The sequence below is a fragment of the Lagenorhynchus albirostris genome, chromosome 4 (assembly GCF_949774975.1).
Source record: "Lagenorhynchus albirostris chromosome 4, mLagAlb1.1, whole genome shotgun sequence".
Taxonomy (NCBI): Eukaryota; Metazoa; Chordata; class Mammalia; order Artiodactyla; family Delphinidae; genus Lagenorhynchus; species Lagenorhynchus albirostris.
The window spans coordinates 73,680,684-73,704,186 of NC_083098.1; the positions used below are offsets into that span (position 1 = coordinate 73,680,684).

The 23,503-nt window shown below is 38.1% G+C and overlaps 2 protein-coding genes across 2 annotated transcripts in view; both read left to right on the forward strand.

Annotated features, from left to right (window-relative positions):
• Positions 1-8,970, forward strand: part of NMU (neuromedin U) — a 38,229-nt gene extending 29,259 nt beyond the window's left edge. Inside the window, exons 8-11 of the mRNA XM_060147274.1 lie at positions 516-569; positions 1,167-1,206; positions 7,233-7,277; positions 8,385-8,970. Coding sequence (XP_060003257.1) covers positions 516-569; positions 1,167-1,202 — 90 coding nt within the window. The 3' untranslated portion in view covers positions 1,203-1,206; positions 7,233-7,277; positions 8,385-8,970. The remainder of the gene's footprint in view (positions 1-515; positions 570-1,166; positions 1,207-7,232; positions 7,278-8,384) is intronic.
• Positions 8,971-10,369: 1,399 nt separating this feature from the next.
• PDCL2 (phosducin like 2) overlaps positions 10,370-23,503 on the forward strand; it is a 47,544-nt gene continuing 34,410 nt past the window's right edge. Inside the window, exon 1 of the mRNA XM_060147275.1 lies at positions 10,370-10,393. Within this exon, the coding sequence (XP_060003258.1) occupies positions 10,388-10,393 (6 nt within the window). The 5' untranslated portion in view covers positions 10,370-10,387. The remainder of the gene's footprint in view (positions 10,394-23,503) is intronic.

A 23,503-nucleotide genomic window follows, 5' to 3' on the forward strand; every position in this document is an offset into this window, starting at 1 on the left:
TTCTGAAGTCTCATTGAATAAATATAGTTTACCAAATTTGTCCCTCAATTTCAATTTAAATTTCTATAGATATATTATGTATTTTAGCTATGACACAATTCTGTTTTATATTTTTGCCTGTTCATGTGTTAGCACATACAATATGTATTGTAAAGAAATCATTTCATTCTAACAAACTACTGAGGGGAGATTTTAAATATAGTTAATTATCTATGAAATGTCCTCTGCCTACTTATTGATGAATATATGTACAACTGACAAATTTCATGAAAATAGTATCTGTTAGACTAATAAGGAAATTACCTTAAAATACAACACGCTGATGATATTGCTAGTATCACTGAAAATTCTTCCAGTAGAGGTACAAAAATTACTTATTGATATGAATTATATACTCAAGTCCTTGATTCCCTCATTGTTTAATTATGATAGCTGAAAATAACTATACTCTCACGAAGCATTTGCACTTATTTTTACTGTTGTTTGATTTGTAATGCCCTCATTTTCTCTTCCAGGAAGAATTCCAAGGTCCTATTATAGACCAAAGTAGAGGATTCTTTTTATTCAGGGTATGCACATACTATATTTTTTAAAAAAATCAATCAACATTGAAAAATGCTTTCACTGTGCATTTCTTTACATTAACTCATAAGTTTTAATTAAGTTTTATAGTTTATCTAAAGATATTTGACAGCAAGTGTTACAGTCTGAGATTCACTTCTGTCGCCACCTTATTGCCTTAATATCATGGCATCTCTGATCTCTTCTCTAATCCACTACTCATGTTTGTAAATACCCCAAATGACATTCACCTATTTCACAGTTTAGTTCCATAACATTTCATGTAGGAAATGAGTGTCTGAAAGATGTATTACTCCTTAAGTTCTAATGAAATATTTAGCTAAAGAAATATTAGCCAATGAAATATTTAGCTAAGCAATTACAACTTTATTATAAAGTCTAAGGAGAGCTACATGGTAAGATTTGCATTTTGGAAACTAATTCTAACAATAAATTGGAGGAGAATGGACTGAAAGAAGGAGGAAAATAACAGATATAGATAAGGAAGAAATAATACCACTCAACGAGATCATTAGGCTGCTTTCTATGAAAATTAACTTCTCTCCTTAGTTACATTGATTTGTTTCTCACTTATTATTTTCCAGCCACGCAATGGAAGAAGGTCAGAAGGTTACATTTAAAATGGTATGTGCATCACAATTCAACCCAGTTTGAAAATTTCTGTCATTTTCAGATCTTCACAAGTTAACCTATGCTCAGTTTATTTCTATTATTTGATTGCATGTGTACATTAATATTCTATATAAATACTGCAAATATAGAGGCTGTGAGGACTTCATATGATGTAAAATGCTAGTATTTTAGGGCCAGATTTGCTTTGCCCATGTCATGCATTCCTCACACTATGTCACAATAGTTGTCATCAGTTTTGCTGACACTGACCTAATCATCATTTACTGTGCAAGTAGAATGTGTCAGGGATCATGTTCTTATTTTGGTAATCAGTGTCCACAATAGTGGGCCATAACTTACAGACTGGATGCATTTCTGACTTCCAAATGACCTATATTCAAAGATTCTTTATAAGAGCTGTGATTTACCATTTCCAGAGAACTAAGAAAATGTGGAAAGACATGAAAGCATGACTTCTACTTTGGGACTCCCAGAGTTTCCACCTCAATGCTGGAGATACAGTAGACACTTAGTAGCTATTGAATGGCCCTACACATTTAATAAATATGTTAATCTTAATAACTTATTAGGCTATGAATTTTAAAATTAAATGCAAATGCACATTGATAAATTTACACCACAGAAATAAAACTATATTCTACTAACTGTATGTAATCCTCAATGCAGATTCTATGCTGAACATATTTTTGCAAATATTGCATTCATATAATTTATCTCAACCCTTTAATACATACATATTTAGCTTAAGAATGTAAAATTCTTAATATTTTCTCATAGAAACGAAAATCAAAACACGTTATTTCCAACTAAAGAAGATAACACCAAAATTATACAATATCTAGAAAATGAAGATAATGAAAACACTACACGTTAAAACTTATGGGACTCTGACAAAACCATATTTAGTGGAAAATTTAAGGCTTTAAACACTATCAAGCAAGAAAAAGTGAGTGAATTAGGAATTTGTCATTAAGTTAAAAAGAACAACAAGGTGAACCTCAGGAAAGCAGAGGAAGAAAATTATAAAATGAAAGATGAAATTAATTAATTATAAAATAGTAAAATACAACAATTGGTAAATAAACCAAAAATCTTATTCTTATCAAAATCTTATTCTTTATAAAAAATGAAATAAACTATCCTAATTTTCCTAGCCTAATCAATGAACAGAAGAAACCATAAATATACAAAAATACAAATGAAAAGAGGGAAGTTAAAACAGATACAGAAGAAATGGGAATCATAAGAGTTCTTTTCAAATCTCTGTGCCTATCAGTTTGAAAACCTAGATAAAATGGAGAATATACAATACAGTAGACACTACCAAAATTGACCTCAGAAAAAAGAAAAAAATATTCTAAGCATACTGATGGGCTTGGAAAAAAAATCGAGAATGTTATCTAGAAACTCTCCCCTCAAGAGTACTAGGACCAGGAATTTCGGATTTTTCTAGCTCAGAGAAGGAAGAAAAATTTCAAAATATTTTTATGAAGTCAGCAAATACTAATACCAAAACCTTACAAAGTTAGCATAAGAAAGGAAGCTGTAGGTCAATCCTGTTTATAAATATCAATGCAAACATTTAAAAGAAATATTAGTAAATAGTATTCAGCAATACATTGAAAGAATTATATGACCCCATGAAGTGAAGTTCATTCCAGCAACTAAGATGGTTCAATATCAGGGAGTCTATGAAAATATTTTCACCATTAAAAGAAAAATTATACAATCAACTCAGTACAGGCATACCTCCATTTTATTGCGCTTTGCTTTATTGTGCCTCACAGATATTATGTTTTTTACAATTTGAAGGTTTGTGACAACCCTGTGTTGAGCAGTTCTATCAGTGTTGTTTTTTCCAAAAGCATTTGCTCATTTCGTGTCTTATGTCTCATTTTGGTAATTCTTAAAATATTTCAAACTTTTTCATTATCATTATATTCGTTATGGTGATCTGTGATCAGTGATCTTTGACATTACGATTGAAATTGTTTTGGGGTGCCATGATCCACGCCCATGTAAGATGGCAAACTTAATTGATAAATATGTGTGTTCTGACTGCTCCACTGACCAGCCATTCCACGGTCACTCTCCCTCTCGTCAGGCCTCCCTATTCCCTGAGACACAAAAATATTTAAATTAGGCCAATTAATAATCCTACAATGGCCTCTAAGGTCTCAAGTAAAAGGAAGAGTTACACGTCTCTCATTTTAAATTGAAAGCTAGAAATGGTTACGCTTAGTGAGGAAGGCATGTCAAAAGCCGAGATAGGCCAAAAGCTGGGCCCCTTGTGCCAAACAGCCAAGTTGTGAATGCAAAGAAAAAGTTCTTGAAGGAAATTAAAAGCGCTACTCCAGTGAACACGTGAATAAGAAATTGAAGTAGCCTTATTGCCGATATGGAGAACATTTCAGTGGTCTGGATAAAAGATCAAACCAGCCACAATGTTCCCTTGAGCCAAAGCCTAATCCAGAGCAAGGTCCTAACTCTCTTCAATTCTGTGAAGGCTGAGAGAGCTGAGGAAGCTGCAGAAGAAAAGTTTGAAGCTAGTAGAGGTTGTTTCATGAGATTCACGGAAAGAAGCTGTCTTCGTAGCGTAAAAGTTCAAGTTGAAGCAGTAAATGCTAATGTAGAAGCTGTAGCAGAATCCAGAAGATCTAGCTAAGATAATTAATGAAGGTGGCTACACTGAACAACAGATTTTCAATGTAGACAAAACCACCTTCTATTGAAAGAAGATGCCATCTAGGACTTCCAAAGCTAGAGAGGAGTCACTGCCTGGTTTCAAAGCTTTGAAGGACAAGCTGACTCTTGTTAGGAGCTAGCGCAGCTGGTGACTGTAAGTTGAAGCCAGTGCTCACTTACCATTCAGAAAACCCTAGGGCCCTTAAGAATTATGTTGAATCTACTCTGCCTGTGCTCTAAAAATGGAAAAACAAAAGCTAGATGACAGCATATCTTATGCAACAAAGTTTATTGACTATTTTAAGCCCAGTATCGAGACTTACGGCTCAGAAAAAAAGACTCCTTTCAAAATATTACTGCTCGTTGACAATGCACCTGGTCATCCAGGCACTCTGATGGAGATGTACAGCGAGATTGTTTTCAAGCCTTCTAACACAACATCCCATGGATCAAGGAATAATTCCTTCAAGTCTTATTATTTAAGAAATGCATTGTGTAAGGTGATAGCTACCATAGATAGTGATTCCTCCAGTGGATCTAGGCAAAGTATAATAAATTGAAAACCTTTTGGAAAGGGTTCATCATTCTAGATACCATTAAGAATATTTTTGATTCATAGGAAGAGGTTAAAATAACAGGAGTTTGGAAGAGCTGATTCTAAACCTCATGGATGACTTTGAGGGTTCAAGACTTCAGTGGAGGAAGTAACTACAGATGTGGTAGAAATAGCAAGAGAACTCGAATTAGAAGCGGAGCCTGAAGATGTGACTGCATTGCTATAATCTCATGATAAAACTTTAACAGATGAGCAGTTGCTTCTTATGGCTGAGCAAAGAAAGTGGTTTCTTGAGACGGAATCTACACCAGTGAAGATGCTGTAAAAATTGTTGAAATGACAACAATTTCAATGACAGGGATTTAGAATATTACATAAACTTAGTTGATAAAGCAGCAGCAGGGGGACTTCCCTGACGGTCCAGTGGTTAAGACTCCACACTTTCACTGCAGGGAGTGCAGGTCCGATCCCTGGTGGGGGACTAAGATCCTGCAGCCAAAAGCAGCAGCGGCAGCAGCAGGGTTTGAGAGGATTGACTCCAATTTTGAAAGAAGTTTTACTATGAGTAAAATGCCATCAAACAGCATTGCATGCTATCAGAGAAATTGTCCCTGAAAGGAAGAGTCAATCAATGTGGCAGACTTCATTGTTGTCTTATTTTAAGAAATTGTCACAGTCACCCCAGCCTTCAGCGACTAATACCCTGATCCCTCAGCAGCCATTAACATCTGGGCAAGACCCTCCACCAGCAAAGAGATTATGAATCTCTGAAGGCTCAGTTGATGGTTAGCAATTTTTAGCAATAAAGTATTTTTAAATTGAGGTATGTGCATTGGTCTTTTTAGACATAAAGCTACTGTGCACTTAATAAACTATTGTATAGTGTAAACATAACTTTTTTTTTTTTCTTTTTTTTGTGGTACGCGGGCCTCTCACTGTTGTGGCCTCTCCCATTGTGGAGCACAGTCTCCGGACGCGCAGGCTCAGTGGCCATGGCTCACGGGCCCAGCCGCTCCGCGGCATGTGGGATCTTCCCGGACCGGGGCACGAACCCGTGTCCCCTGCATCGGCAGGCGGACTCTCAACCACTGCGCCACCAGGGAAGCCCCTAAACATAACTTTTATATGCACCAGGAGACTAAAAAATTTGTATGACTTGCTTTATTGAGATATTCACTGGAACTGAACCTGCAGTATCTCTGAGGTATGCCTGTAGATGCTTTCAGTGAAGTTCCATGTCAATTTCTAATGTTTTCAAAGAAGATCCTGTAGAAAGAGATGAATCTTTATTAACAATATTTATATAATGGTCTGAAACAAAGTCAGTAGAAGACTTGATAGTAAAACATTTTAGAGTATTTCTATTAACATCAGAAACAAAACAAGGATGCTCTGTTCTCTTTTATTTCATATAGTTCTTATGCATTAGCCAGCTCAGACAAGAAAGTAATAAAAGATACAAATATTGGAAAAGTGAAGAAAAAATTTTATGTTCTCATGGGGCATAATTATGAACTTGAATTTTTAAACTATATTTGGTATTAACTCATGTTTCAACAAAGGCTTGTTATGTTCACATCAAGAATATGAGCAGGGCTTCACTGGTGGCTCAGTGGTTAAGAATCTGCCTGCCATTGCAGGGGACACAGGTTCGAGCCCTGGTCCAATAAGATCCCACATGCTGCAGAGCAGCTAAGCCCGTGAGCCACAATTACTGAGCCTGTGCTCTACAGCCCGTGAGCCACAACTACTGAAGCCTGCGTGCCACAACTACTGAAGCCTGCGTGCCACAACTACTGAAGCCCGCGTGCCTAGAGCCCGTGCTCTGCAATAAGAGAAGCCACTGCAATGAAAAGCCCGTGCACCACAACGAAGAGTAGCCCCTGCTCGCCACAACTAGAGAAAGCCCGTGTGCAGCAACAGAGACCCAACGCAGCCAAAAATAAATAAATAAATTTATTTTAAAAAAAGAATATGAACAATCATATTCCTAATTTTTCTTGTTTCAAGGAACTAAGAACAAAAAGTTAATGGAAAAGAACTGTATTTTATAATATTACAAATGTTGAGGCATTTTATAAAATGTGAACAAAAAATAGTTTAATACTAAATGGAAAAAATGTTTGATTTTAACACTAAACTAAGTGTTAGAGTGCTCATAAATGTGAAATGGAATTTAATCCATGATTTGATCAAGTTAGCAAAAAGTTCTCTCTGAAACTGAGAAAAATAGCTTTATTTGGATTGTTTCCAAAATTAGGGCCCACATATACTAATTCACTCAGGATTTCATTTTATCTTGTCAATAGAGAAACACTTCAATAATAATTTTTCTTTGTTTTTCTCATCTGATTATCTGAGATCTTACTCTGTCCTGGTGACTTATATTTATTTAGACTATGGTTAGATATAAAATAGGATGATTTAGTCACAAATACATGAGGAATAAATGCAACATATTCATAAATCTTATTGGCATCAATGAGCTTTAGGAAACTACTTTTATACAGTTAAGTAATTTTTGTAAAACTTTGGAAAATACTGGCATACAGAATAAGCATTTCATCAGAGAGAGATTAAATGATAATTAAAAATATGCAGATTGAAGTATAGCTGAGAAATACCTCAGATGTCAATTTTATCATACATGACAAAATATTTATAGAAATGTCTCTATATAAAGGAAGTGTATATAGACTTGTATATATGCTCATTATATACATACATTCATATACCCATTTATACTTGAATCTAAATTCAATTTTTTTTTTAACAGAATGCCAACTATTTTCTGCAGAAACAACGCTATGGAATACAAGATGTACTGACATTTTTTTCTTCTGAAAAACAATCCTTGCTAAGTTTAACATGTTTGAGAATCCCTGTGTTGTAAGCATTCTCAGTAAAAGTTGATTGAGATTGAAATGTTTAATTTGTTGAAAATTTAAAAAGCATCTTAAAATATTTTTTCTTAGTGTTGTAATGATAGATAGTGTATAATAAAGCTGTGAATAATTATGTTCCTTAGATCCTTGAGGCTGTTGATGGTACTCATATACAATGCTCTTTTGATATTTTTATTAAAGGCAGTCAGTAGAACTGAGTTTTAATGAGCGAATTTAGTTTATTCTATTTGGATTTCTTCAGTGACAAAATCACCAGCTCTTACAAAATACCAGAATGCCAAATAGCCAACAATCTTAGAACATGAATACCAACTAAAACTATACTAGTTGGAGGATTTGGCCATGATCCATCCAATATTCCAATAAACAAGTTCTGATATATACACTGTAAAAGAGATGTCTTATTGCTACTAACATAACAGGAGGCCAGCTTTTTCTACCAGGTAGTAGTATTAAGTTTATCTTTTTTTTATTGGAATATAGTTGATTTACAATGTTGTGTTAGTTTCTGCTGTACAGCAAAGTGAGTCAGTTATACATATACATATATCCACTCTCTTTTAGATTCTTACCCCATATAGGTCATTACAGAGTATTGAGTAGAGTTCCCTATGCTATACAGTAGGTTCTTAGTTATCTAGTTGTTTCACCTTGCAGCATCTGAAAGGCAACCAGCCTTGTCCAAAAAGAATGCAATCTTCCTGGTAGAGAATCATGAACACAGTGGGTGAACTTTTTACATCAAATCAGTGTCTAGTGGGCACAATTAACCTCATATGGATGTTGAGATTCTCTCCCTTCAGGTTCTCCTGGGTTTTCCCTTCAGATTCCCCTGGATTTTCCCTTCTGACCTGGCCTCTTGGATAACCGCCTACTCTACCAGCCGGTTGCCGGCTGATTAGAGAAGGCTGGCTCTCTGTGTGGATAGGATTAGTTCTTACATTGTTCAGAGTACCTAACAAGCCTTTGTCTTCCTAATGATGACCCCTGATTATAGCTTAAATTATGCCTTTTTCTAACAGAGTCCCTGAATTTCACTTCTTGTCAACCCACGTGAAGAACATGAGAAAGAAGGAGCAGAAGAGAACAAAAAGTGTCTTCTTTAAAAAAATGAATTGCCTAGATGAGATGCAGACTTGAGACAGAGAATGTTGCCAGAGCTGCTCCAGGTCTTTGCTCAAAACCTGCCAACCCCCACTTTTAGCAAGAGTTAACATAAATCTTTAAAGGGTCCAGAAATAAAAAAGGAAGCTACAAACAAACAAACAAAAACCAGATGGATCCAGCTAGGACCAAGATGGTGACAGATCTGACCTCCAACAGACCCTGAATCTCATTATATGCTGATTTTACTACATTTGCATATTAAATGACACACCTACTGGTGGCCAAGACTGGATATTAAGGACCAAAAAAGGATAAAAAAGGGTGGCACTCCATTCCCTTGGAAAAAAACTCTGCCTCTTCCCCAGGAGACTAATGCATATGCCTCCCCATCATTAACTTCACTCCTCCTCCCTTTGTCTTTACTCTTTAAAATTAAAGCCCTCTGGACACGTGGGCAAGAAGTAGATCTGTGAACTTAGTTCCTGCTTCTCCATTCTTTGGCCACTGAATAAAGCTTGTGCTGCGTTGATCTCAGCTTTGGCTTCATTATTTGGCTGCTCGAATGTGAATGGAAAAAGAACCCTCCCTCCGCCAAGGCAGAGAGCCATTGCCCAGCTAGGGGCTGATCAGGGTCTATAGGACTTAATTCTGTAACAAAAGGGCTCTAAAGCTCTAAATGCATAGGCAGTGTTAGCTAGTGCTATGCACAGTAATTCAACTAGCCTGGATTTTAGATTGTCAAAATAAGAAAGGGAGTTGACTGCTAATTCAAGCAGCAGCTCCCAGGGTCTGTCAGGAATCTAGAGAGACTTGGGCCGCTTACATTTTGGGGGGCTCCCCTGCTATTAAAAAGAAGAAGGAGAAGAAGAAGAAAGAGGAGGAGTAGAAGGGGAATGAGGGAGGAAGGGGGGAGGGGAGAGGAGGAGGAGGGGAATGAGAAAAAGAAGAAAACTTAACAAAACATGGTTACAAAAATAGTGTGATGTTTTAAAATATTTTATATTTAATATTAATATTTTACACACAAAACAAAACATATAGGCTATTAGGAGTGTACGATTTGTATTAACTGGGCACTACAGACCGAGTAGTCCAGTGCTGAGCCCAAGTTTAAAACTGTGTCACTAAAAACACTTTTTCTTCTTTTCCAAATCTTTTCGCATCTTTGTGACCATGGGTATAACCTTATTTGGCAATAACATCATATGTTTTCCTCATGTTCCTGGCAGCTCCCAGTAAACACCCTTCCCTTCAACTAAACACCAAGGAACCAAACTGCCTAGGTTTCCTACCTAAAGTCTGAGCTTCTGTCTCCTAAAGCAATGGGTTTTTAAGGTGGTGGCAGAGAGCCATTTGAGAATCTGATGAAAGCTCTGGTCCTTAAATACCCCCCAAAATTTACACATACAACACAATTATGTGTGCATCGAGGGCTGGGGCTAGGCACCCCCTGAAGTCCATCCAAATATAGGCTATGGGTTCCACGTTAAGAACTTCTACTCTGAAGAGTTCTCTCCCCAGGATTTTGTTACTTCTCCATGAAGACAGGACTCAGGGATTGAACGGTGCCGGAGGCACGGAAACAACGCGTGATTTTGGAGGTGGTGGAGGGAAGGGTGGGAGGAATGCCGGCACCAGTATCGTGAACGGAAGAGGCGCTGCTTGGGATAAATGCCCAAGACCAGGTGCGTCAGTACCCACAGCCACCTCCTAGGCCACGCCTCCGCGTTGCCTGGCAACAGAGCTGCGCCAGGCGCACGTGCGTCAGAGGCCCTTGTTCTCCCGTCTCCCTCCCCGTGGGCAGTGGGAACAGCTAGGACCTCGGCGGGCTCCCCTGTGGCTTCGAGGGGACGTCGGAGCCAGGAGTCCCCGCCAGGAGTTAGACGACACCGGCGTGTGAGGGGCGAGGCGGAACACCATGCAGGTGGGAGTCGCAGCCTACGGCGAGCCTGGACACCCCGGCGGGGTCCCTGGCTGGGCCTGAGGCTGAGCACGATGGGGAGGGCGGCCTACAGGGGTTAGGTTCTAACATTTGTTTTCAGCTTGCGTCTCTGTCACGATTGGAGAGAAATTCAAATTACCTCTAGGATAACGCCGTTTTTTCAACACTCAAGAAAGACTTCCGTTTGTCGCTGGAGAAAGCCTTTGGATTGCGTTTCACACCTATATCCTGGAAATCTTACTGCTGCGCTATTTCTGACTTAAGAAATAGACCGTCAGCTTTAGCCCAAGTGTAATTAAATTTAAGTATCCTGCCCCACTACATTTTAAAAAGGTCAGAGAGGAAACCCTAATAAGTCGCATCTGTCTTGAGAAAGACCAGCTGTCCCTGGAGTTTCTCCTACCTGATCACAAAAACTCTGTTAAACTTCCATTAATTCGTAAGAAGGTTGCTCCTCTATCTAAAGCTGCATTATTAAGCAGAAGGCTGTGCTTTTATTTCCTTTTTTTAATCAGAGTAAAATTCTCATTTCCAACTTCAGAAAAGCTGCTTCCCACCTGCTATCCCAGATTAAAACCACTGTGATTTTTCTAGTTTTACATATAATTTAATTTTGGAAATCGTTTATGCTGTATAATTTATTAGGATATTTTGAACACAAATTACATATAATTTTAAAGGATATTCCTTTTGTGTTAATAATAGATTCCTAGCAAGTGCATTTTATTCCCTATGTAAAAACATTGCAAATTTGTCCTGATTTTTGTCTGCTCTTCAAGAAATAGGCTGAAATGTAATTGAGAGTAGAGATGACAGCATATTAATCTTCGTTCATTTATTTATTCATTGATTTATTCAATAGCCAGTTTATTCAGTGCTTATGTGTAGTTGTGGACTTGTTCTAAAAGAGCTTACTGTGGGGGAATAAGAGAGAGTCAGATATAACTGTGTCATAATAAATGCCATAATACCTTTATCAAACAGATTGCGGTGCCTATTTCTACTTCTCTTATTACAATTTCATAGATAATTTCTAAAAGTGAAGGGAAGATCAGAGTATAGAGCATTTACTATTAACTCCCATTGCAACTAACTCCCAGATCAGTTAAGGAAGAGCAGTCGCGGAGAGGTATGAATAAAACCATAAGTATGTGATATCATGAATATCAAGAAAGAGTGTTTTAACAAGAAGAGAATGACACACTCTCCCCAGTTCTGCCTAAGAGATCAAATACAATGAGAATCCATTGAAAATAACAATATGGAGCTCATAGGTGACCTTAGAACAGTTTTGAAAGGGGTGTTGGAGGTAGAAGCCAAATTTAGAGTAGGTTGAAGAGTGAATGGGAGGTGGAAGTGGTTACAGCATATACAGACAATTATTTTATGAAGTCTGAGTAGGAAGGAGAAAAGAGAGATAGGGTGGTAGGCGGTGCAAAGTGCAGGGAGGGTTTTTTAAACAGGTGACTGCTGGATTTTCTGATAAGAGAGGGCTCAGTTATTTGAACCAACTCTCCTGCTGAAGACAAGTAAAAATGCTGGCTAGAATGTAAAACCTATCTCCTTAAAAGCATCAGAGATAACGTGATAGTAAACGATGAGACCAAAATCAAAGGGAAAGTGGAAAAGCAGGTGAATGGATTTCCAGAGCTTTAAAGCCAGTTTTACCACAAGGCCATCTTAGCACTCTGCAGTTCTTCCTGGGTGTAATCACAGGGTGACGAGGAATCAAAGGGTATGGTCCATGAAAGCATGGGAAACTAATGGGAGTGTGAACCAGATATAAACCCATGTCTAGAGGAATTCAGGGAAGGTCATCTTGATGCCTAGTGGAGCAGGGGAGAAAAAGAAAAGCAGTACAACCTATCCCCAAGAAGGTGTGGCTCAAGAGAGCTCTCACATAGATTGCAACCTAAGGCATATTGTCTGGGTGATCCAACAAACTTCAAACTGTGAATTTGATATAAATTAGTTATATACTGTAGTGCTCGTAAATACCTGAAGAAATAGCAAATCCTCGTGCAGGAAGACATCTTTATGTTAGAATTCATGGAGATAAGTTTTCAAGGACATCAAGCAGAAATCAGTCAAAAGTAACCAAGGGAACAGGGCACAAGGGAACAGGGTACAAGGGAACAGGGCACAAGGGAACAGGGCACTATAAGTATGAACCAACAAAAACAGACTTGCAGAGACTTCAGTTATCTGAATGATCAGAAACAGGTATAAAATAACTATGCTTATTATGTTTAAAAAAACGAAAGACCAAATTGAAATTATCTTCAAAGAGTAGGAGACTGTAAAAAGTGACCATAAAATTTGATGAAGACATTTCTATACACTACAATGAATAATAAGAAAGGAAATTAAGAAAACAATTCCATGTATAATTGCATCAAAAAATAAAATACTCAGGAATAAACATAAACAGGAAGGCAAGAGACTTGTACACTGAAAACTACAAAATGTTGCTGATAGGATCAGTGTCCTTATAAGAAGAGGAAGAGACACTAGAGCATGCTCTCTCTCTTTGCACACACACAGAGGAAAGGCTATGTGAGCACACAACAAGAAGGTGGCCTCCTGCAAACTAGGAGAAGAGTTCTCACCAGCAGAAACCCTGCTGGCACCTTGATCTTAGAATTCCAGCCTCCAGAATTGTGAGAAAATAAATTTCTATTTAAGTCACCTGGTCTGTGATATTCTGTTATGGCATCCCAAGCAGACTAACACAGGCTGATTGAGTGTCCTCAAAACACGGCAACTGGTTTCCCCCCAGAGCAAGTGATGAGAGAGACTGAGAGGAAAAAGCAGCAGCAGTGCCTTTTGTGGCTTGGTCTTAGAAATCACGTAGTGTCACTTCTATCATATTTTCAGTTTATTAGAAGTGAGACAGCAGGTTCAGCTTATACTCAATGGAAGTGGGTTAAGCTTCAACTCTCAAAAAGGTGCATGAAAGAATTTGTGAATATATTTTAAAATTATCACAATAGTTTAAAAGAAGATTAGATATAGTTGAGAGCGTTTTACAATCATATGGCATGGGGTGGCAGAAAACTGCCATTTTAATAGAGATGTTGGAGGGCAAAGTCCTGGGCTGGTAGAGTGGTGGGAGAATCGTGAGGAAGTCTCAGAAAGGAAACTAACACAGAAGGGATGATCCTTAAATTCTGCATATAAAATCCACACAAATCCTTATTTGTCAGCCAAACTCCATATATATATAGGAGGTCCCAAGGTGCCTGGCAAAAAGCAGCCATTAGAAGGTCAAAGAACTGAACTGATCTGAGGTTTTGGCTGCTGCCCATTTCAACTGAGGTAGTTTGATGTTTGAGACCAACGAAGTTAACTGCCTTCAAGTATGAAAATCAACATACTTTAGAGGAACATAAAAAAAATCATAAATTTCTATGATTTATCGTCCTGAATGTATAGTATGCAATAAAAATTATATAAGCAAAAAGAAAAAGATTGAAAAGCCATATTCAAAATGTGACTCGTATTCAAAAGCAAAGCAACCAATGGAAACAAATCCTGACACTATCCAGATGCTGATATTAGCAAATGAAGAATTTAAAGCAGCTATTATATTCAAGGACTTAAAGGAAAATGAATTAACAGTTGGAGAATCATAACACAGAAATAGAAACAGTAATAAAACAAATGGAAATTCTTTTTTCTTTTTACATCTTTATTGGAGTATAATTGCTTTACAATGGTGTGTTAGTTTCTGCTTTATAACAAAGTGAATCAGTTATACATATACATATGTTCCCATATTGCTTCCCTCTTGCGTCTCCCTCCCTCCCACCCTCCCTATCCCACCCCTCTAGGTGGTCACAAACCACCGAGCTGATCTCCCTGTGCTATGTGGCTGCTTCCCACTAGCTATCTATTTTACGTTTGGTAGTGTATATATGTCCCTATGTATGTCTCTAGTCCCTATGTCTCTAGTAGGTCTGTGTCTTTATTCCTGTATTACCCCTAGGTTCTTCATGACACTTTTTCCCCTATATTCCATATATATGTGCTAGCATACGCTATTTGTCTTTCTCTTTATGACTTACTTCACTCTGTATGACAGACTCTAGGTCCATCCACCTCACTACAAATAACTCAATTTCGTTTCTTTTTATGGCTGAGTAATATTCCATTGTATATATGTGCCACATCTTCTTTATCCATTCATCCGATGATGGGCACTTAGGTTGTTTCCATCTCCGGGCTATTGTAAATAGAGCTGCAATGAACATTTTGGTACATGACTCTTTTTGAACTATGGTTTTCTCAGGATATATTCCCAGTAGTGGGATTGCTGGGTCATATGGTAGTTTTATTTGCGGTTTTTTAAGGAACCTCCGTACTGTTTTCCATAGTGGCTGTACCAATTCACATTCCCACCAGCAGTGCAAGAGTGTTCCCTTTTCTCCACACCCTCTCCAGCATTTATTGTTTCTAGATTTTTTGATGATGGCCATTCTGACTGGTGTGAGATGATATCTCATTGTAGTTTTGATTTGCATTTCTCTAATGATTAATGATGTTGAGCATTCTTTCATGTGTTTGTTGGCAGTCTGTATATCTTCTTTGGAGAAATGTCTATTTAGGTCTTCTGCCCATTTTTGGATTGGGTTGTTTGTTTTTGTGATATTGAGCTGCATGACCTGCTTATAAAGTTTGGAGATTTGTCAGTTGCTTCATTTGCAAATATTTTCTCCCATTCTGAGGGTTGTCTTTTGGTCTTGTTTATGGATTCCTTTGCTGTGCAAAAGCTTTGAAGTTTCATTAGGTCCCATTTGTTTATTTTTCTTTTTATTTCCATTTCTCTAGGAGGTGGGTCAAAAAGGATCTTGCTGTGATTTATGTCATAGAGTGTTCTGCCTATGTTTTCCTCTAAGAGTTTGATAGTGTCTGGCGTTACATTTACGTCTTTAATCCATTTTGGGCTCATTTTTGTGTATGGTGTCAGGGATTGATCTAATCTCATACTTTTACATGTACCTGTCCAGTTTTCCCAGCACCACTTATTGAAGAGGCTGTCCTTTCTCCACTGTACATTCCTGCCTCCTTTATCAAAGATAAGGTGACCATATGTGTGTGGGTTTATCTCTGGGCTTTCTATCCTGTTCCATTGACCTATCTTTCTGTTTTGTGCCAGTACCATACTGTCTTGATTACTGTAGCTTTGTAGTATAGTCTGAAGTCAGGGAGCCTGATTCCTCCAGCTCCGTTTTTCGTTCTCAAGATTGCTTTGGCTATTCGGGGTCTTTTGTGTTTCCATACAAATTGTGAAATTTTTTGTTCTAGTTCTGTGAAAAATGCCAGTGGTAGTTTGATAGGGATTGCATTGAACCTGTAGATTGCTTTGGGTAGTAGAGTCATTTTCACAATGTTGATTCTTCCAATCCAAGAACATGGTATATCTCTCCATCTATTTGTATCATCTTTAATTTCTTTCATCAGTGTCTTATAATTTTCTGCATACAGGTCTTTTGTCTCCTTAGACAGGTTTATTCCTAGATATTTTATTCTTTTTCTTGCAGTGGTAAATGGGAGTGTTTCCTTAATTTCACTTTCAGATTTTTCATCATTAGTGTATAGGAATGCCAGAGATTACTGTGCGTTAATTTTGTAACCTGCTACTTTACCAAATTCATTGATTAGCTCTAGTAGTTTTTTGGTAGCATCTTTAGGATTCTCTACGTATAGTATCATGTCACCTGCAAACAGTGACAGCTTTATTTCTTCTTTTCCTATTTGGATTCCTTTTATTTCCTTTTCTTCTCTGATTGCTGTGGCTAAAACTTCCAAAACTATGTTGAATAAGAGTGGTGAGAGTGGGCAACCTTGTCTTGTTCCTGATCTTAGTGGAAATGCTTTCAGTTTTTCACCATTGAGGATGATGTTGGCTGTAGGTTTGTCATATATGGCCTTTATTATGTTGAGGAAAGTTCCCTCTGTGCCTACTTTCTGCAGGGTTTTTATTATAAATGGGTGTTGAATTTTGTCGAAAGATTTCTCAGCATCTCTTGAGATGATCATATGGTTTTTCTCCTTCAATTTGTTAATATGGTGTATCACGTTGATTGATTTGCGTATATTGAAGAATCCTTGCATTCCTGGAATAAATCCCACTTTATCATGGTGTATGATCCTTTTAATGTGCTGTTGGATTCTCTTTGCTAGTATTTTGTTGAGGATTTTGCATCTGTGTTCATCAGTGATATTGGCCTGTAGTTTCCTTTCTTTGTGACATCCTTGTCTGGTTTTGGTATCAGGTTGATGATGGTCTCGTAGAATGAATTGGGGAGTGTTCTTCTCTCTGCTAAATTTTGGAAGAGTTTGAGAAGGATAGGTGTTAGCTCTTCTCTAAATGTTTGATAGAATTCGCCTGTGAAGCCATCTGGTTCTGGGCTTTTGTTTGTTGGAAGATTTTTAATCACAGTTTCAATTTCAGTGCTTTTGATTGGTCTGTTCATATTTTCTATTTCTTCCTGATTCAGTCTTGGCAGGTTGTGCATTTCTAAGAATTTGTCCATTTCTTCCACGTTGTCCATTTTATTGGCATAGAGTTGCTTGTAGTAATCTCTCATGATCTTTTGTATTTCTGCAGTGTCAGTTGTTACTTCTCCTTTTTCATTTCTAATTCTATTGATTTGAGTCTTCTCCCTTTTTTTCTTGATGAGTCTGGCTAATGGTTTATCAATTTTGTTTATCTTCTAAAAGATCCAGCTTTTAGTTTTATTGATCTTTGCTATCATTTCCTTCATTTCTTTTTCATTTATTTCTGATCTGATTTTTATGATTTCTTTCCTTCTTTCCTTCTTTCTTTGGGGTTTTTTTTGTTCTTCTTTCTCTAATTGCTTTAGGTGCAAGGTTAGGTTGTTTATTCGAGATGTTTCCTGTTTCTTAAGGTAGGATTGTATTGCTGTAAACTTCCCTCTTAGAACTGCTTTTACTGCATCCCATAGGTTTTGGGTCGTCATGTCTCCATTGTTATTTGTTTCTAGGTATTTTTTGATTTCCTCTTAGATTTCTTCAGTGATCACTTCGTTATTAAGTAGTGTATTGTTTAGCCTCCATGTGTTTGTACTTTTTACAGATCTTTTCCTGTAATTGATATCTAGTCTCATAGTGTTGTGGTCGGAAAAGATAGTTGATACAATTTCAATTTTCTTAAATTTACCAAGGATTGATTTGTAACCCAAGATATGATCTATCCTGGAGAATGTTCCATGAGCACTTTAGAAAAATGTGTATTCTGTTGTTTTTGGATGCAATGTCCTATAAATATCAATTAAGTCCATCTTGTTTAATGTATCATTTAAAGCTTGTGTTTCCTTATTTATTTTCATTTTGGATGATCTGTCCATTGGTGAGAGTGGGGTGTTAAAGTCCCCTACTGTTAATGTGTTATTGTCGATTTCCCCTTTTATGGCTGTTAGTATTTGCCTTATGTATTGAGGTGCTCCTATGTTGGGTGCATAAATATTTACAATTGTTATATCTTCTTCTTGGATCGATCCCTTGATCATTATGTAGTGTCCTTCTTTGTCTCTTTTAATAGTCCTTATTTTAAAGTCTATTTTGTCTGATATGAGAATTGCTACTCCAGCTTTCTTTTGGTTTCCATTTGCATGGAATATCTTTTTCCATCCCCTTACTTTCAGTCTGTATGTGTCCCTAGGTCTGAAGTGGGTCTCTTGTAGACAGCATATATATGGGTCTTGTTTTTGTATCCATTCAGCCAATCTGTGTCTTTTGGTGGGAGCATTTAGTCCATTTACATTTAAGGAAATTATCGATATGTATGTTCCTATTCCCATTTTCTTAATTGTTTTGGGTTCGTCATTGTAGGTCTTTTCCTTCTCTTGTGTTTCTTGCCTAGGGAAGTTCCTTTAGCATTTGTTGTAAAGCTGGTTTGGTGGTGCTGAACTCTCTCAGCTTTTGCTTGTCTGTAAAGGTTTCAATTTCTCCATCAAATCTGAATGAGATCCTTGCTGGGTAGAGTAATCTTGGTTGCAGGTTTTTCTCCTTCATCACTTTAAATATGTCCTGCCAGTCCCTTCTGGCAGCGGAGTTTCTGCTGAAAGATCAGCTGTTAACTTTATGGGGATTCCCTTTTGTGTTATTTGTTGTTTTTCCCTTGCTGCTTTTAATATGTTTTCTTTGTATTTAATTTTTGACAGTTTGATTAATATGTGTCTTGGCGTGTTTCTCCTTGGATTTATCCTGTATGGGACTCTCTGTGCTTTCTGGAGTTGATTAACTATTTCCATTCCCATATTAGGGAAGTTTTCAACTATAATCTCTTCAAATATTTTCTCAGTCCCTTTCTTTTGCTCTTCTTCTTCTGGAACCCCTATAATTCAAATGTTTGTGCAATTAATGTTGTCCCAGAGGTCTCTGAGAGTGTCCTCAGTTCTTTTCATTCTTTTTTCTTTATTCTGCTCTGCAATAGTTATTTCCACTATTTTATCTTCCAGGTCACTTATGCGTTCTTCCTCCTCAGTTATTCTGCTATTGATCCCATCTAGAGTATTTTTAATTTCATTTATTTTGTTGTTCATTGTTGCTTGTTTCTTCTTTAGTTCTTCTAAGTCCTTGTTAAATGTTTCTTGCATTTTGTCTATTCTATTTCCAAGATTTTGGATCATCTTTACTATCATTATTCTGAATTCTTTTTCAGGTAGACTGCCTATTTCCTCTTCATTTGTTAGGTCTGGTGGGTTTTTATCTTGCTCCTTCATATGCTGTTTGTTTTTCTGTCTTCTCATTTTGCTTATCTTACTGTGTTTGGGGTCTCCTTTTTGCAGGCTGCAGGTTTGTAGTTCCCATTGTTTTTGGTTTCTGTCCCCAGTGGCTAAGGTTGGTTCAGTGGGTTGTGTAGGCTTCCTGGTGGAGGGGACTGGTGCCTGTGTTCTGGTGGATGAGGCTGGATCTTGTCTTTCTGGTGGGCAGGTCCACGTCTGATGGTGTGTTTTGGGGTGTCTGTGGCCTTATTATGGTTTTAGGCAGCCTCTCTGCTAATGGGTGTGCTTGTGTTCCTGTCTTGCTAGTTGTTTGGCATAGGGTGTCCAGCACCATAGCTTGCTGGGCGTTGAGTGAAGCTGGGTGTTGGTGTTGAGATGGAGATCTCTGGGAGATTTTCGCTGTTTGATATTACGTGGAGCTGGGAGGTCTCTTGTGGCCAGTGTCCTGAAGTTGTCTCTCCCACGTTAGAGGCAGAGCACTGACTCCTGGCTGCAGCACCAAGAGCCTTTCATGCACACGGCTCAGAATAAAAGGGAGAAAAAGTAGAAAGAAAGAAAGGAAGGAAGGAAGGAAGAAGGGAGGGAGGAAGGAAGGAAGAAGGGAGGGAGGGAGGAAGGAAGGAAGGAGGGAAGGAAAGAAAGAAAGAAGGAAAGAAGATAAAATAAAGTAAGATAAAATAAAGTCATTGGAATAAAAAATAATTATTAAGGAAAAAAAATTTTTTTTTAACAGAAGAAAAAAAAAACGGACGGATAGAACCCTAGGACAAATGGTGGAAGCAAAGCTATACAGACAAAATCTCACACAGAAGCATACACATATACACTCACAAAAAGAGGAAAAGGGGAAAAAATCATAAATCTTGCTCTCAGAGTCCACCTCCTCAATTTGGGATGATTCGTTGTCTATTCATGTATTCCACAGATACAGGGTGCATCAAGTTGATTGTGGAGCTTTAATCCGCTGCTTCGGAGGCTGCTGGGAGAGATTTCCCTTTCTCTTCTTTGTTCTCATGGCTCCCAGGGGCTCAGCTTTGGATTTGGCCCCGCCTCTGTGTGTAGGTCGCTGGAGGGCGTCTGTTCTTCGCTGAGACAGGACGGGGTTAAAGGAGCCGTTGATTCGGGGGCTCTGGCTCACTCAGGCCAGGGGGAGGGAGGGGTACTGAGTGCTGGGCGAGCCTGCCGCGGCAGAGGCCAGCGTGACATTGCACCAGCCTGCAGTGTTCCGTGCGTTTTCCCGGGGAACTTGTCTCTGGATCCCGGGACCCTGGCAGTGGCCGGGTGCACAGGTTCCCTGGAAGAGGGCTGTGGATAGTGACCTGTGCTCGCACACAGGCTTCTTGGTGGCGGCAGCAGCAGCAGCCTTAGCGTCTCATGCCCGTCTCTGGGGTCTGCACTTTTAGCCACGGCTCGCGCCCATCTCTGGAGCTCCTTTACGCAGTGCTCTTAATCCCGTCTCCTTGTGCACCAGGAAACAGAGGGAAGAAAAAGTCTCTTGCCTTTTCAGCAGGTCCAGACTTTTTCCCGGACTCCCTCCTGGCTAGCTGTGGTGCACTAACCCCCTGCAGGCTGTGTTCAACCCCAGTCCTCTCCCTGCGCTCTGACCAAAGCCCAAGCCTCAGCTCCCAGCTCCACCTACCCCGGTGGGGGAGCACACAAGCCTCTCAGGCTGGTGAGTGCCTGTCGGCCCTGACCCTCTGTGCGGGAATCTCTCCGCTTTTCCCTCCGCACCCCTGTGGCTGTGCTCTCCTCCGCGGCGCTGAAGCTTTCCCCCTCCGCCACCAGCAGTCTCCAACCGTGAAAGGGCTTCCTAGTGTGTGGAAACCTTTCCTCCTTCACAGCTCCCTCCCACTGGTGCAGGTCCCGTCCCTATCCTTTTGTCTCTGTTTATTCTTCTTTCTTTTGCCCTACCCAGGTACGTGGGGACTTTCTTGCCTTTTGGGAGGTCTGAGATCTTCTGCCAGCGTTCAGTGGGTGTTCTGTAGGAGTTGTTCCACGTGTAGATGTATTTCTGGTGTATCTGTGGGGAGGAAGGTGATCTCCGTGTCTTACTCTTCTGCCATCTTCCCCTCGTCTCTCCAAATGGAAATTCTTGAACTGAAAAGATCAACAACTGAAATAAAAAATTCACTGAATGGGCTTTACAGCAGATTGCTGATGGCAGAAGAGTCAGGGAACTTGGATTCATCAATAGAAAGTGTCTGTTAAGAACAGAGAGAAAAATATTAAAAGTGAATAGAGATTCAGTGAACTGAAGGGACATCGTTAAATTGGTTAACATACATCTAACTGTAATATATGGTTAACATACATGTAACATCCTGTCAAAAATCCTAGAAGGGAGGCTTCCCTGGTGGCGCAGTGGTTGAGAGTCTGCCTGCCGATGTAGGGGACACGGGTTCGTTCCCTGGTCTGGGAAGATCCCACATGCCGCGGAGCAGCTAGGCCCATAAGCCATGGCTGCTGAGGCCACAACAGTGAGAAGCCTGCATACCAGAAAAAAAAAAAAATCCTAGAAGGAGAGGAAGGATGGGGTGGGGGGGCAGGAAAAAATTAAAAAGATGATGGATAAAATTGTCCAGAGTTTGAGGGAAGACATAAACTTAACAATCTAAGAAGTTCTGGGAACTCCAAAGAGGGTAAATACAAATAAAACCACACCAAGCACAGAGACACACTTCTGAAATCAAAAGATAAAATTTTGAAAACATCCAGAGAAAAGACATAATGTAAAGGTGTGTATGTTTTGTATATACAGGAGAACAGCAATATGATTGACAGCTGACTTCTCATCAGAGACATTGGAGGCCAGAAGGCTTTTTAAAATGCTTTAAATCCTGGAGGGAAAACTTTCAAACCAAAATTCTATATCCAGCTAAACTATCCGTCAAAAAAACTGGGAAAAAATAGACATTTTCAGAAATATGAAAACTAAGAGAATTAGGTTCCACAGACCTGAAGGGTAAGAAATGCAAAGAAGTTTCTTCAGACTGAAAGGAAATTACATCAGGTGGAAAACTTGATCTAAAAGTAAGTGTGAAGAGCACCTTAAATGATAAATATGTGGGTAAATTCTAAAAACTAAATATATTTATTCTCAGTTTTCTTAAAAGACATTATAATTGTTGAGGGTAGAAATTGTAACATTGTATTTTAGGGGTTCAAATATATTGTAAATGTTAATATATATAACAGCAGTAAGGCAAAGGATGGGTTAGTGGTAAATGGAAATAAGTGAGGTTCCCATATTTTATGTAAAATACTACAATATTAACTGTAATATGTTAAAGATACCATTATAATTTCTAGAACAATTATTAAAGCAATAATGCAAAGATGTATACCTAAAAGGCCAGTTGCAAAGAACATAATTCTAGAAAATATTTAATTAACCGGAAGAAGGCAAAAAAGGAACAGAGGAACAATAAAGCAAACAATACTAATTAAAAACAGGAAAATAGTAGCTCTACATCTAATATTAACAATTATATTAATTTGCTGTACAGCAGAAACTAACACAAAACTGTAAAGCAACTATACTCCTATAAAAATTAAAAAGACAATTACAGTAAGTGTAAATGGAGTAAACACTTAAATTAAAAAGTAGAGATTATCAGAATAGTTTAAAAAGCAATACATAGCTACATATTGCTAAAAGAGACACACTTTAAATACAAAGAAACAGATGGGTTAAAGTAAAAGGATTGAAAAGACATGTTATTTAAACAGTACTTAGGAATAAGGGGTATAAACTATATTAGTAACAAACAAAATAGACATCAAGATGAGGATTACTACTAGAAATAAAAAGGAACATTTTATAATGATAGGAGAAATTCATCAGGAAAATATCATAAATATAGCTGAGGATTTGCATAATCAAGCTTCAAACACATAAAGCAAAAACTGATGGAGAAGTAGACAAATCCACAATCATAACTAGAGATTTTAACACCCCTCCTCCTAGTAATTGATAGAACAACTAGATACAGAAATCACAGAGTAGAAGATCTGAACAAATCTGTCAACAATCTATTGATTTGTGGAGAAAAAAGCCCATCAGTGGCAAAATACACATTCTTTTCACACTATGTAGAACATTCACTAAGATATGCCATATGCTGGGTCATAAAACAAGTAAATGTATTTCAAAAAATCAAAACCTTAAAGTATGTTTTCCGACCATGCAGAAGTAACTTAGAAATTATTAATAAGATACCTAGAAAAGTCCAAAATATTTGAAAATTAAGCAGTATCCTTCCAAACAAAAATGTCAGCAAAAAATCATAAGATTAGAAATATTTTTAACTGAATAATAATAAAAATACAGCATACCAAA